General features: G+C 40.2%; 1 protein-coding gene across 1 annotated transcript; it reads right to left on the bottom strand.

The window, feature by feature from the left end:
* Positions 1-201: 201 nt before the first annotated feature.
* LOC147822131 (olfactory receptor 14I1-like) lies at positions 202-555 on the bottom strand. Its single transcript, XM_087197569.1, has one exon. It carries the CDS (start codon positions 553-555, stop codon positions 202-204), a length of 354 nt encoding a protein of 117 aa, XP_087053695.1.
* Positions 556-14,796: the final 14,241 nt, after the last annotated feature.

Genomic DNA, 14,796 nt, shown 5'->3' with positions numbered 1-14,796 from the left:
AAATCCTTAGAATTTGAGGAACATCACAGAAATATTGCTGGATTACATTGGTCTTGGTGAAGGGAAGCTTGAACAGAGCACCTGTGTGGATAGCAGAGTAGACCAGACCAGAGGACCAGGAGCCAGCTGTGGCCTGGAGCACAGACTCAAGGTGATGATGAGCCCCTAGTGCAGAGGGTGGCAAATGGCCATGTAGTGGTCTTAGGACATGACCACCAGAAGGACAATCTCCACCTCTGCAAAAAGAAGAAAGAGGAAAACCTGTGCAGCACACTCTGTCAGGGATATTGTCTTACTGCCAGTCATGGAATTCACTATGGCCTTGGGAACAATAAGTGAGATGATGCTGAGGTCTAGGAGGGCCATGATGCTTATAAACAAGTACATGGGAGAGTGCAGATGTGTGTCTGTCATGATGACAGTAACAGTCGCAAGATTCCATGTTAGTGCTCCCAGATAAGTCCCTAAGAACAGCACACCTTGCAGAACCTGGAGCTCCCAGGAGCCTGCAACATACATGAGGAGGTATTCTGTGAAGATGGCGAGGTTGTCCATGTCTTCCCACCTGCCATGGTCTCCACAGAGTCAGAGCTTAAAGGGAGCAGAAGATGCTACAACCAGGATGCTGAGAACCCATTAGACCTACAGCGTGTCTTCTATTCAGGAACTGAGGAGACAATAAGTGGATAAAATAAAGTATCTTGAAATCTAGTGAATGTAAATATTTCTGTTTTGATTTTCTTTCCTCAAACTGCTGATACATTTTACTTTCTATACTCATAGGATGAGAGAATTATGTAATGCAGTATTTAAAATGAAATCAAGTTCCAGAAATCTTTCATTTTTTCAGTTCTTTCAAGATGACTTTAAATTTTACCTGGACATCTCAAATATTTTCCAATTTGCTTCAGTTTTGCATGGTGATCCCAGATCCATTGTAGGAGAGCTTTTTTGTCAGCCATTGGGTTTGTGAATTCATCATCTGCTCCTCATTCTCTAGGTCCTAGTGTGGAGAATGACTGAGATGTGGCCCTTCTGTGGCTGATGCTCTCCTCAGTTTTCCCTAATAGATCTAATGCATGAACCAGAGCCTCCTTTGACAATGATTTTGATCTAAAGGACACCAGGCTGGTCATACTGCACATTTTTCTCTTCAGATGCTCTTCAAGTCTAGTGTGTGATCCCTTTTTTTCCCTCTTTGCACAGTTACTTATGCAAGGAGTGATGTATTATTGGATGGAAAAGTTCTATTTTCCTACTGGCAGTATATTTCTTATTTCATTCATATATGTCCTTGTCTGCATATTTTATTTAAAAAAATTGAATTACTCCTCCTACATGCAACCTTCCACTGGATATGGATTCTAATATTTAATGAGGTGACAACTTTCTCTGCAGACCTCCCATTTGCTTGACTGTATAGCTTTTCTAAAATCTCTTTATTCTAAAATTATTTTAACCTTAATTCATTTACCTCTGCTTGTTTTGAAGCATTCAAATAATAAAAAAAATTGCTTACTAATTTTGTTTTCAGTATTTAAATTAGTCATATTGGGTGATCTCATCTTCATTTTATTTTATTTCCATTGTTAAAATGAGAATTGAATTATATGAAATTGAAAACATTTTCTTTGGCATTTGTAATATTTTGTAGATAATTATTTTGCCATAAAAATCATTTACCATTTTTCTGCCTTGTATTTGTATAATAATAATGATTTGCCTACAGAGGTACATTCATATGGGTTTTGAGTGTTTTACAGAAATATTTTATTGGAATAGTTTTGTCTGGTAATTCTTTGACTTACATGTGATTTTTTCTCTTAGCTGTATTTGTAATAAATAGACAATCGTTTGAGCACAGAATGTCATGATCTAAAGGAAATTAATTGATGAAGCTTCTACTGCTGACAGGTTGTGGATCACAGATACAAACCACACTATGGCTATTGTATTTTCTTTCTCAAAATGACAGATTGGGATCATCATCATCAATTAGTTTCATTCTCCATCTCTTCTTACTACATGTCCTTCCTCTCAGTGCAAACAAATTCTCAAGATTTCCTGAGCTGAATTCACCTTACTTTTCTGGTCTGCACAGTGCACTCTGATCCTGATGTGTTGAAATTATTTGGCCACAATTTAAAAAGGTGAACAGCAGAGCGAGTGAGGCAGTTCATTCCCCATAAGTTATTAAATGGGTGAAATATCACATTTTATCTAAACAAGCAGCATTATCATTTTAATACTGTATGACACAGCTCCTCCTAGACCATTTGAAAAAGTAACTGCTAAAGACAAATTGTAGAATCTCGAACAATCTATCTATTTTATAGTACACATAGCTCAGATGTGACTGAAATTGTTACATTAGCTTAAGATTTTGAAGTATACTTGTATGTGTCTTATACATTACTAATGTTAACAGAAATTAACATGTACAAAATTACCTGAGCAGTGCAGTAGTGAGTCTAACCTCACTAACATGAATGTTGCTTGTGTTCAGTGTTGAGACTTAATTGGGAACCTTGCTCCTGCATCTTCAGTGAGTTATAGCAAACTGACTTCTCAGTGAGACTCCCAGTGTAGACTGTGTGGGCAGCCCTGCTTCTGAAATACCTGTGAGCCTGGTGAGTCTTCACCAAGGACATGTGGAGGTCACACATCTGATGAGCTCTGGAGACCTGGTGATCCCATGTTTCCTCCAGCCTCTAACTGGGGAGCTTGGCCACACAATTGAGACTAAGGACATTTCAAATAGAGTTTTCAGTAGTAGTTTATTCATGTGACACTTAATAAAGAGGAAGCATTCAGATATGATTTGTATGTTGCAGCATATTCAGTGAATATTCCAGTTCACAACTTACTATAAAATTAACTTATTTATATTACAATAAATCCCTAAAATGTTGGCCTTGTAGTCAGCATGCTGTGACTGGAAGAGGGATGTCACTGTGGGTTGAAGTTTTCCAAAGAACCATTGCATGATATTACAGAATCATGCATGAGTCATGCCAAGGGCTAGAAAAATTAAAATCAGAGTGTGATAAATTCATTTATAGGGCTTCAGTTCCTTACATTCAATTATTCTTTAGGAAATTATAAGTTGTTTTTTATCACTGTGGAATAAATTATGAATATTAGGATTAAATGAGTGTATGGTGAAACTCCTCCCCTTTCTAATCCTATATCAATGCAAAGCAGTATTTTTCTTGTTGTTCATCCAAACTCATTGACTGCCGTGGCCAGGAGGTTTCTCCTCAGAAGCAGATGACTCCTGCACCGCATGCACAAGCTCATGGACCGAGGCTCCTCTCCTCTATTGTCACAGAGCTCCCCTGTCCTCAGTGTAGGTTTTAGGTTTGTACATGGAAAGATACTGCTTACCTGGAACTGTGTAATGACTAGCTTCTTCAGGAATCTTAGGTGAACACTACATGCACAGTGTCTTGGTATGCTTTTTGCTTAACATAGCAAATTACTTTATTTTTTAAATATATTTTTTAACAAACAATTTTGTAGGGCCACAGGAATGGTACAGGGATTGGTGAGTGGCTATGACAGAAAGTATCACATGGAGAGGGAAAGAGAGAGACAGAGACAGAGACACACATACAGAGAGAAAATGAATAATGTGACTAAAGATAAAGGAAAAGAGTGGAGTGGGGAAGGTGGATCCTAGTCCCAGCAGCTTGGTCTTTTGAAGGAACCTCCTCCTTTGCTAAACAGTTCATTGCTGTGAGAAGTAAATTAATCTTTTCTGAGGATTTTACTCCACAATTCCCTGACCTCTCAACACACTGCACTTCTTAAGGTTCTATCATCTCTTGTTACCCCTACACTGGGGAACCTGCATTCAGGATGTGAACCTCTTGATCACAGCATCTTATCAGTCATTAAGTATTTTCATATTAAAGGTTCTCTGTTCTCTGACTCATCTTTTTTTATTTTTTTTTGTACTGGGAATCAAACTCAGGAGCTTGCACTTGCAAGGCAGGCGGTGGCATCACTGAGCTAAACTGTCTGATTTATCTTTTAACAGATTTCATTGATGTATCAAGTGTAGTATTTGATCCTTTATTATTAGACATTTATGCTTACACCTTCAAATTGCTGGTTTTAACTTAGCACTAGGCAAAATCTACATTGAGAATTTTATAATTAACTTATGCCACAAACTGAATAAAAAAACAAAATGACAGATAATGGAACATTAGACAAATTCATGATCCTGATCTTGTGGTTTTTCAGTAGCATTCAAGTTTATCTCACATTTTTATAAAAGAGCCTCAGACATGTACATAACTAGTGCTTCCCTAATGGTGGAAACAAATGCCCTAAGCATTCCACAGGAAGCTCTCTACTGTGGATCTCCAGGATACATTTCAACTGTGAAGGATTTAATGATCCACCATAGATGTGGCTAAGTTCATATTGCAATAAGTGGAAAGAGATTTGATTAGTTCCATTTTCACTCTATAGCTAATTCAACATGAAGATTAATGTATAACTCTTAAATTGCAGTAGAGTGTGAAGAAGAATTTGGCCTCAGATATAAACCCATCTAAATGGGCATCTTTTTGCAAAATGCCCATAAGTTCACTTTGCATAAATGTAAATAAAATTATAATAAGAAATATAATTATATAATATATAGAGTATAATTGTAATAAGAAATCTATTTCAAACATTGGCTACTATAGCCTAACAACCTATTGCAGATCCTACGGTTGCATAGAAAACTTTAATTCTCTTGAGACATTTGTTTTAGATAACATGATGTTTTTGCACTGTCTGTTGGGTGAATAGGGCAGAATGGGGTGGTGCTATAGTTGGATAAATACATCTGGTGTGGTAGAATCTCTGCTGAAAGAAACCAATACCCCAGCTACTTTGTCAATGATGCAAGTCCTTCTTCTGTCTCATTTAGGGTGTATTTCCCTTTGCTTGGTTGATTTATGAATGTTCTGGATGAGTTGGCTCAGTTGCTTAGTTATTGCCTTCACTCTAGACATTCTAATTGTCTGCTTTGTGTGCTGTGTCTCATTAGAATGTTGCATGCTTATATAGAGACATCTGTTACATGTCAGGTGGTCTCATGTTTATGATAAAGATGAAAATAAGAACATAAAGAATCATACAGCTAATTTAACATCATCAATTGTAAATTTCAAACTAGAATCAAATATGTAAATTATAATGGTGATAGAAAATGTCATCAATGCTTACATATTTGTACAATCTTTCCAAAGTGAGGATCTGACTGTCATTAAGCTTAAGTGTCAACTTGACTTGGTTGAGAGCCACCTGTGTGATTACTTAACCTCTCTTCTGTGTATCTGGCTGAGTCATGGAGGTGTGTCCTTACAGTCCATATATGGTCCCTGGTTCCTTCTTCTCTGGTGCTATTTCCCTGCTATGTTTTCTGGATTTTCATAGTCTTTTTTTTTTTGACATTTTGGTCACTTTATTAAATGACATTAAATAGTTTAGATTTCAACTACTAAACAGCACTTTGAATGGTGAAAACACAGATAGTATATTGTCATACTTGAGTGCTTTTCTTTAAAAACACAATTCCAGCCTTACAAAACAGCCTTAAAGGAAGAAGTGAGATCTTTTCTACAGTACTTAAGATACTAAATACAGAATTGAAAAGCAGTCTAACTGAAACAAAAGCAAGTCTTCACAGCTGTATGATTTCAGCAGCCAAAGCTGGATGATGGACTGAAACATTACTGTACTGCTGGGACAAAACATATACAATATCACAATACTGAGCAAAAATGCTTTACACCAAAAGAAATAAAGCAGGTTACAAAAGAGGAGAATTCAACAGGCAAAACTGTATTACAAGCAAGATTTTAAATTGTCATTTTTAAGCCATTGTAACTATTTAAAATATCTAAAACGAATATAAAAATGAGCTCTTTAGTATTTCACTGATGTGATTTTTGTCTTTAAGTATTTGTTAAAATTTGATGTTATAGTCAAAGTGTATACTATGTAGCTAAAATATCAAGTGAGAAGACTGTATGCAAAGTGGTCCAAGTTTTATTTCAAACTCTGATTTACTATTTCATCCATTGTGAAAAAGGTTTAAAAGGTTGCCTAATGTTTTTACATCTATGTCTCTGAGTTAGTAATTAGAGACCAAGTTGAAAATTCTCAGGTCTAGTAAATCAGATTTAAAGTACTCTGGACTTGCAGAAATAGCAACTGATAACAGTTGGCCAGAGTGTACTGCCTTCAGATATTTATCTTATAAATCTTGTCTTTTTCATTTTTTCTAAAGTAAACACATCTACCTCACACTCAAATTAAATAAATCTGATTATATAGCTGGCATAGTATCCAAATATATGGAATTTCTTATGATATTTTATCATGAGTAAGTGGGAGGTGGATATACCAACCTCATAAATTATGTATCGTAAACCTAGTGCTCTTGGATATTTTACCAATAGTTCTGGGATAAAAATGGAAATCTCTTTATTATCCAAAAAACTCAAAACAGTTCTAGCTAATGCTAAAGTCATTCTAATCCAGTGATATCTAGAGTAAATCCTCCACCCCACTTTCTTTTTATAGGAGTTCTTTAGCTTTTCTACTGTTATGCCATCATCTCAAAATGGTTTTACTATGTTGACTCCCATAGTCAAAAACAACCTTTTTCTTCAAAAAACTCAAGCAACAGCTGGGGATTTAGCTCAGTGGTTCTGCTGCCTGCCCTACAAGGACCCGAGTTCAATCCTTAGTACCAAAAAAAAAAAAAGAAAGAAATTCAAACAACCAAATTGAACATGAATAAAATTATAGTTCATTTTTACACACCTGCATTAAGAAAAAGAAATGTAATGATTTTCAGTAAAACCTCAAAAAAGAGTGTTAAAAGTAATTTGGATCAGAAAATTGCCTCAGATCTAAACTGGGGGGAAAAATCAAATTTTAAAACAAAGAAAAATGTAAGGAAAAGGGGGTGGGTTGGGGTCCTGGTGAGGAGAACATGGTAATGAGAGTACAGAAGCCAGTGATCCTCATCTTTAAAAAGAATTACTTCACAATACTGACAGTACTGGAAATTGTTAAAGCACATTCTTTATGTAAACTTCAAGTCAACAACAGTTCTGCCATTTTGATGTTTAGAAAACAGGGTGTGAACGTAACAACAACTTCAGCATTAACCTCCTAAAATGCTAGAACTTGATTTTTTCAGTCCACATCCCACTGCCAGGAACAGGATGAAGCACTAGCACTGGCACCATGCAGTTAAGAGATGTGCTTTATATTAGTACCAGGAGAGATAAAAGATAATCCACAACCCTGAAATTTCTCCAGTAATCATTTCAGCGCATGTAACTGAAAATAAAAAGTGGCAGACTAAAGAAGAAAAACCAATTCTCTTCTTAGGCTGTACTTAAGGCTGTTTATACATTGCTAGGATAACTGCAAGACTCCAACTTTAGAGCAGTAGTATTTAAGAATATTGCACACAATTCTGTGTCAAAGATAACCCTTAGTTTCTGACTTTCAATAATAAGAAACAATATAGCAGTCCAAATTCAGACTGCAGTCAAAAGAACATTAAGACCATTTCAATCGCCCTAATCAAGAAGTGGATTAAGTATAATATATTTCATAAATTGAGGGATCAACTCTAAGAACTCAGCTGTGCATTTTTACATGTAAAGAATGGATATATAAATCTTTATTCTTTCCTAAATTCATTAATTTTATGACAATTTTGTGGTTGCAAAAAGCAGTCATAAAAATTTAGAGAGGAAATCTGTGAGCTTTTACTGTTATGAAAGGATTTGTTTTCATTGAAACAATTTGAAATATCTTCTCTACTCAATGTGTGTAACAATATTCTAGGCAACATCACTGACAAATGTCAGGTAGAAAAGCTATGCCTTATTTAAAATAAATTTAAAACTAATATGGAAGATTAGCATTTAAGGGACCAAACTATTTACCCAGTTGAGTTTTGTTAAGTCATTGATTCCTAAAGAAATAAAAGATCTTTCTATGATTTTAACAATCCTTTCAGCTTTCAGTGCAAAATCACATTGATTTCCCTTGGGAAGGTCCTGGATTTTTACTTCTCATTGGGGATGGTGCACACTGTAATAGTGGTGGCTGCATACTGCCAGCCACTGACTGATACATTCCTTTCATATCAATCTGCTGGTAGTTAGAAGGTCTCATAATTAAATTCTGAGGCTTTGGCATCATGACGTGACCCAGTGTCATTTGTTGGTAAGTCATTCGTTGCTGTTGCTGCTTATTGTACTGCTGCTGGAGCCTTCTGCTCATAAGTATTCACTGAACACAGCTGATTATCATCTGTTGTTTTGTCAGTACATCATTGTAGATTGCTTCTCTTTGTTTAACATCAAGCTCCTGGCTGGCTTGTCTAATTAATGCTAATGCCTGAACTTGGGCCTCTGAGAGATTCATGTTTTTCTTCCATAAAGCTGAAATCATATCTTCAAGAGGCTGAATCCTCACTGCTGTCACACTATTTATTGCTTCTGCAACTTTGTCTCTTCTTTGATTAATGAGATCCTCCAGTTATTGATTACTCATTGCTGAGAGGTCTCCCAAATTGAAAGGAATATAAGGAGTTTGAGAGCTGAAAGTGACAGGGGCTAAATTGGCCCCAGTTGGTATGTTGAAATGCACGGTCAGTCCCTTCTTTCCTGCTTCAATTCTACCCAAGCTGCTTTTCTTTCTTCTTCAGTTAACTTTTCTTCCTCTTTGTAATCCAAAAGAGAATCATGTTCATGATATCCTACAATGTGTTTTTTATGTATTTGAAGAAGTTCTGCAAGTACAGTATACTTTGACAGCATGGGAGTATCCCATTTCTTTTTTCCTGAGTTGGGGTCCTCTAGTAAGTCTGGCTCCAAAGTATAAAGTTCAGTAAGCTCATTCATAGTAAATGATGCTCAACCTGCTGTTGATCAACAACTCAAAAAGATAATGATTGCCTAGCTACTTTACGATCAAAAATTTTATCTTCCATGGTTCCCTGAGCTAAGAACCTGTACATACACACAGACTTAGTTTGTCCAAAGCAATAAATTCTGAATATACTCTGAATATCATAAGATGGATTCCAAGAAGCATTAAATATGATTACTCAGTTAGCAGCTACCAGATTAATTCCAAGAGATCCTGCTTTGGTAGAAATGATAAAAAATCTCCCCTCACATTAGTTTCATCATTAAATTCTTCAGCTCACTTCTTCCTTGACTGTGCATCAGTAGAACCATCTAAATGGTAGTAGTCAATGATTCAGAGCCACTTCCCTTCATCTTTATAAATGAGAGGTTTATCTTTATCTTCTGTTTTCTCCCTACTGGTCAATTCAAAAAAATCTTCAATCAAGTCCAGAGGTATGAGAGACTGGCTAAAAACAAGAACTTTATCCTCAATTTCTTCTGTCATTCCAAGAGAAGTACCATTTTTCCAGAGTGCTCTACAACTTCAGCATCAGCATCTGTAACAAAATCTTTGTACCAGTCTGGAGCTGGGGTGCTTGGATTAGAAGACAAAGTGGCTTTACTTTCTTCCAGCTTTAAGGAAATTGCCCCTTTTATCTTATTCAGATTACTTACGGCAGCAGCACTCACACCCTTGATCCCCGTGCCTTGAGCCCAGAATTGCTTTAGGAATTAATTCCAGGTTCACACACTCCAGATCCAGCCCATAATCACAGGAGGCTTTGGGGGACATCCAGACCCAGAACGTAGCAGTGATGTACTGCACACATGGATGAATGAAAAATAAAAAGTAAAGAGAGAGGCCGCCAGCCCCTGCAGGCTTCCTGTGTGCTCGAAAGAGCTCGGCCTGGAAGCATGAACACAAGGTGCAGCCAAACGCAGGAGAAGGAGTCTGCAGCCATGGAGGCCGACCACGTGACATGATGCCAGACTCCCTGGCCACAGGTCTCCACTCCCCAGGAGGATGGGCTGACTATGTCTTCTTGCTTCCCTAATGTTTTTTATTTTTAAAATTAATTTTATTGGTACAATTTAGCTATACAATATAATGACATTAATCATTGGAAATTTGTACCTTTATATAACATATCTTTTTTTATTAAATTCTTTTATTGGTACATTGTAGGTATACAACACAATTACATTTCTCATTGGAAATTGTACCTTTACATAATGCATCTTGGTTCTTATTTTTTCCCCATTCCTAGCCCTCCCTTCCCACCCTCCACCCTTCCCTTTTTACAAAGACTTTATTTCCATTTTTTCCATTTCTCAGCATTTTTCCTTTCCCTTCTTTCCTTTCCCCTGCCCCTCCCACTACTCCTACCCCTTTGGACCTTTTATTCCTATTTTGCATTATCGATTATTCATTCTAATAAATTAACAATCTCACGTACAGGTACCTACTCCCCATAGTGAGCACACTCCTTATGTACTGCAAACATTCTAATAACAATTTTAAAAATCTACAGAAAAGAGAAGTCTGTAGCTGTTCTATGTCAATACGGGCAGAAGGTGGTCACTGGTGTAAACAGGAGCAGTTCTAATACACAGAGAGGGAGAAAAGGGAAGATGGAGGTCCTTGAATTCCAGTGCTCCAGACCAACCATTTTGTCCTGAGCTCCCGGCTTCTCCCCACCACCAGACAGGCATGTTCAGAGCCCCGTTCTGCAGATGCTCCCGGGGTCTGGGGATCTCAGGAGCACTGCTCCCCTTTGCAGGCCATCTCAGACCGAGCGCTGGGATGCAGCCAGGGGCACCCTCACAGCCAGTGGCCTGGTAGATGTCCAGAGGGGAAGGCAGCACCCAAAGCCTCACCTCGGTACCCATGGGGCCCACCCCGCTGCGCCCCGCTCGGGCTCTCCTGAGTGCCCACAGCAGTGCTTTGCCCGTGTTCTCCCGACTCTGCTCAGGTCCTGCATTTGAGCGCGGCTGTGGCCCGCAGCCCCAAGCCTTCCCTGACCAGAGGCAGGGGTGGGCGGTGCTGAGGGGATGGATGGGCGCTGGAGCCCACACAAAGTGGGGAAAAGCAGGCCTAGACAGGAGGATGCTCAGGCACTCCTGGGACTGCAAGGCTGGCCAGTGTGGCACCCTGCTCCTCAGGATTCGGAGGGCCGATCTTCCTGGCACACTGTTCCTTTTCAGATGCACACAGAGCTTCTTCTCAGGAAAAGACAGAACCAACAATAACTGTTTCCTCAGCTCTGGCCATGCAATCAAATCTCGCAGTGTACTCCTCCAGGAGGTCGGGCTTCCTGGCATGGGAGGGAAAGGAAGAGGCTGCTGGAGGTCGGGGCCTCCAGTGGGGCGGCAGCACTGTTCTGAGTCCACCCAGGCAGCTGTGGGGAGGAAGCCCAGGGCCCGGCGCCTCCTGCCTCCGGCCTGGTGGCAGTCAAGCTGGGTGCCCTGATAAGGCGCCTTGGCCCATGGGCGGCAGGGACCAGATGAGCCAGAACCCATGCCTCCCTGCAGCGTCTGGGTCTGCATGGCTTGGCTGTCCTGGGAGCAGCTCGGACATGTCATTCTGTGCACGATCCCACCCTGGGGGGACATGTGCACACTGCAGGTCGCATCAGAGAGCCCACTGGGTCCCCTTGGGCAGTGTCTCAGGAACAAGCCCCTCAGGCCCCAGGGCTCCTCAGACCCAGGCAGGTCCTGCAGAGATCATGACTCCTGTTTCTGATGTTGTCTCTGCGGTAGGGGAACCAAGCTGGAGGAGGACCAGGCTTCCTCCTGGTCCCCAGGGGCAAGTTCTGGCCCACGCTGCCCACAGAGCTGAGCTGAAAACCTGCTCCTCCCCGAGGGACATTGATACTGGCCCAGACCACAGAAGAGGGGGCTGCCGGGCCCATGCAGACCTGGGCGGCCTAGGTCCTGTCTCCCGCGGGGCCTGCTCTGCCCCTTCTCTTCCTCCTCCTGCCTGGGCAAGTTCAGCCTGGTCAGATTGGGAAGCAGAGCACTTTGCATTTACCCTGATAATCAAGCCCACTTGGCTCCCCCTCCCCCCAGTACCCAATGTCTGACAGCATGCACTTTGGCTTGTTAAGACTATTCTGTGCTTGGAGGAGAAAAATCTAGAGAATGAAAATAAGAAAAATAAAAATATTTTAAACACCAGAATCCTACACGTGTCCTTTGGTTTACAAAAGTGCCAAAGGGAGTTTGCCCCTTGCACACATGTCCTTCCACATGTTAAAGATGTTTTCAAGGACCACTTTCTTTTTTCCTGGGACTCAGTGAGGTATAATTGGTGCTTTGAAGATGCTGCAGTTAATGTGTGCAGTCCTGTGAGTGTGCACATATGCACACACTCTTACTGATGTCCCCACATCCGCGTAGTACACACACCCATCACTTCCAACTGCCTTCTTCCACCTCTCTGTCTTTTTGCATTTGCTTTCTGCAATAAATTTAAGAAGAGATCTGCGCTCTTTACAAATGGTAAGTGCATCATACTTTATGAACTGCAGACAGCATGCAGCAAAAAGGCAACTTACAGGACAGGAGAAAATGTTTGGGAGCCATGCTTCAGACAAGGGGCTAATTTCAAAAATATGCAAAAACAAAACAAAACAAAACAGAAACATATAACCCAATATCTCAATACATAAATAAATCTCAGTTTTTGAAATGAGAAAGGACTTGAAAGGATGCTGCTACAGGAACTCATCAAAACCCCAACAGTGCAGAGAAAGATGCTGGATGTCACTGGTCACCAGGGATATCCACACCGGAGGGCATTGCATGAATTGGGACATGCAAGACATGGAAGGACAGATCCAGATCCACATAGTGTCACTTGTGTGTGGAACCAAGAAGTCAATGTCATACACTCGGGAGACAGTGGGGGTCCCAACAGCTGGGGACAGGGCAGGGAGCTGACAAGTGGGCACCATGCTCACTGGGGTCAGGGGGCTGAGTGTGGTATCCTGCTGCACACAGAGTTTGCCTAGAATGGTGATGTTTTATGTTTCAAAAGAGCCAGAAGACAGGATTCTGAATGTTGTTACCAGATGTTGTTACAGAAATGATAAGTGCTATCAGTGACGAGGATCAGTCCATTACATCCATTGCAGTATTACACTGTACTCTACAAATATGTAGGGTTTATTGTGTCTGTTAAAGATTAATTCAATTTAATTGGACATAAATCATAACAACAAGCTAGTAAGATAGAAGGTTGACAGGCTGAAATTGACAAGTTATTACAACTTATAGTGGTAGAGAAGCTGGTGGTTTCAATTCAACCGTTAGTAGAAAAATTAATTCCTATAGAGTTTAGTAATCTTAATTTGGTGTTCTTCTCTGAAGTGACTATGGAAGTTCCTATCATTCGAATATTGTCAAAACCTGTTCTTTTCTCTTACATTTTTCTCAGTAATTAATGCAGTGCTGATAAATCAGTGACCTTTCCAACCAGCTCCCTGTGACACTGAAGCCTGGCCTGTAGCTGGTGCTGGATGCTTGGCCAGCCCAGGGTTTGACACCCTGCACTGCCCCAAGCAAGAGACCTGGCCCACTCTGTGCACATGGACACTTCCAGCTGAAGACAGGGTCTGGGTAGGCCTGAGGTCACCCTTCCCTCTGTCCTGTTTCCCGGTCACTGGCGCCAGCTGTGAGCCTGCCTGGGCCACCCTAGCACCTCAGGACCCACCCTTCCCTGGAGCTCACAGGATGCCCTCCTATCAGCAGGGCTGCACCTTGGAAATAGTTTTGTACTCAATATACACTGCTTAGGAAGCGCTTGTAGTAAATATGTGAATCGAGTTAAATTGTATTTGGTTTTTAGTTTTTCACACATGTAAACATCAATAGGATGTACTCCACTACTGTGAGACCAGGATGTGTTCACTTCTCATCAGCAAGCCCTGTATTAACTACTTACTCTTTAATTATGTTTCTATGAAATTTTATTTTTCATAGAAGTAAAAATAGTGATTTGTATATTTTCTTTCTTAATATCTACTTGTATTACATAAAAATCAAATCATGTAAAAAATGACAAATCTACTAAGTGGACATGACATTGTAAGAAAGGCCTGGGGGTGCCTTCACCTCTTATTGGATCAAGCTCAGTCATTAATTTGGCTCGGTTTCAAGAGTAGGCAATTTTGACACAGAATTGAAGTGCTGTAAATACCCAGCCTCATTAGTACCACCCACTTCACATGCAGTAATGTCTCCATGTTCTCTTTTCTTTTTTTTCCAGTACTGGGGATCGAATTCAGGACCTAGCACTTCCAAGGCAGGCACCATGCCACTGAGCTGAATCCCTGGCCTTTCCATGTTCTTTACAAAAGAAGTATGCAAAACTTATTTTGCAAGTGTGCAAAACTCCTTTTTTTAAAAAAATTTAATATTGTATTTGATTGACATGTCATAGAGAAATTTGACCTTATAGAAACTGAGATAAAATGGTCACCAGCAGCTAGGGAGGATGCATGAGATGGGGAAAGAGCATGAGGCAGGGGAACAGTGCTGCCCTTAGACACAGAAGGGAGTCCCAGGGTCTGCACTGTCAGATTGGACATCATGGTGGACAACAACATGATGGCTATGTCGAGAATCAAGGTGTGAGTGTAGGGAACAGGGAAAGGGGACATTACTAGAACCTCTGCACTAAGTCCTAGTCTCCTGCAAGACATGGCAGCACAAGGTGAATTACAAGAAGGCTAGAAAAATGAGACTGAGAAGAAGCTGAGCTTTAGGTCTGATCAGTGCTGCTCTGGTCGGCAAAGATGAAAGCCGCCAGCTTACCACACCTTTTATTTAGTATATCAGGAGAAAC

The sequence above is a fragment of the Heterocephalus glaber genome, unplaced genomic scaffold, assembly GCF_053883595.1.
Source record: "Heterocephalus glaber isolate CG9 unplaced genomic scaffold, H.glaber_assembly_v1.0 deba00001673, whole genome shotgun sequence".
NCBI lineage: Eukaryota > Metazoa > Chordata > Mammalia > Rodentia > Bathyergidae > Heterocephalus > Heterocephalus glaber.
The sequence above is the reverse complement of the archived record's forward strand: the minus strand, read 5'-3'. Positions and strand labels throughout refer to the sequence as shown.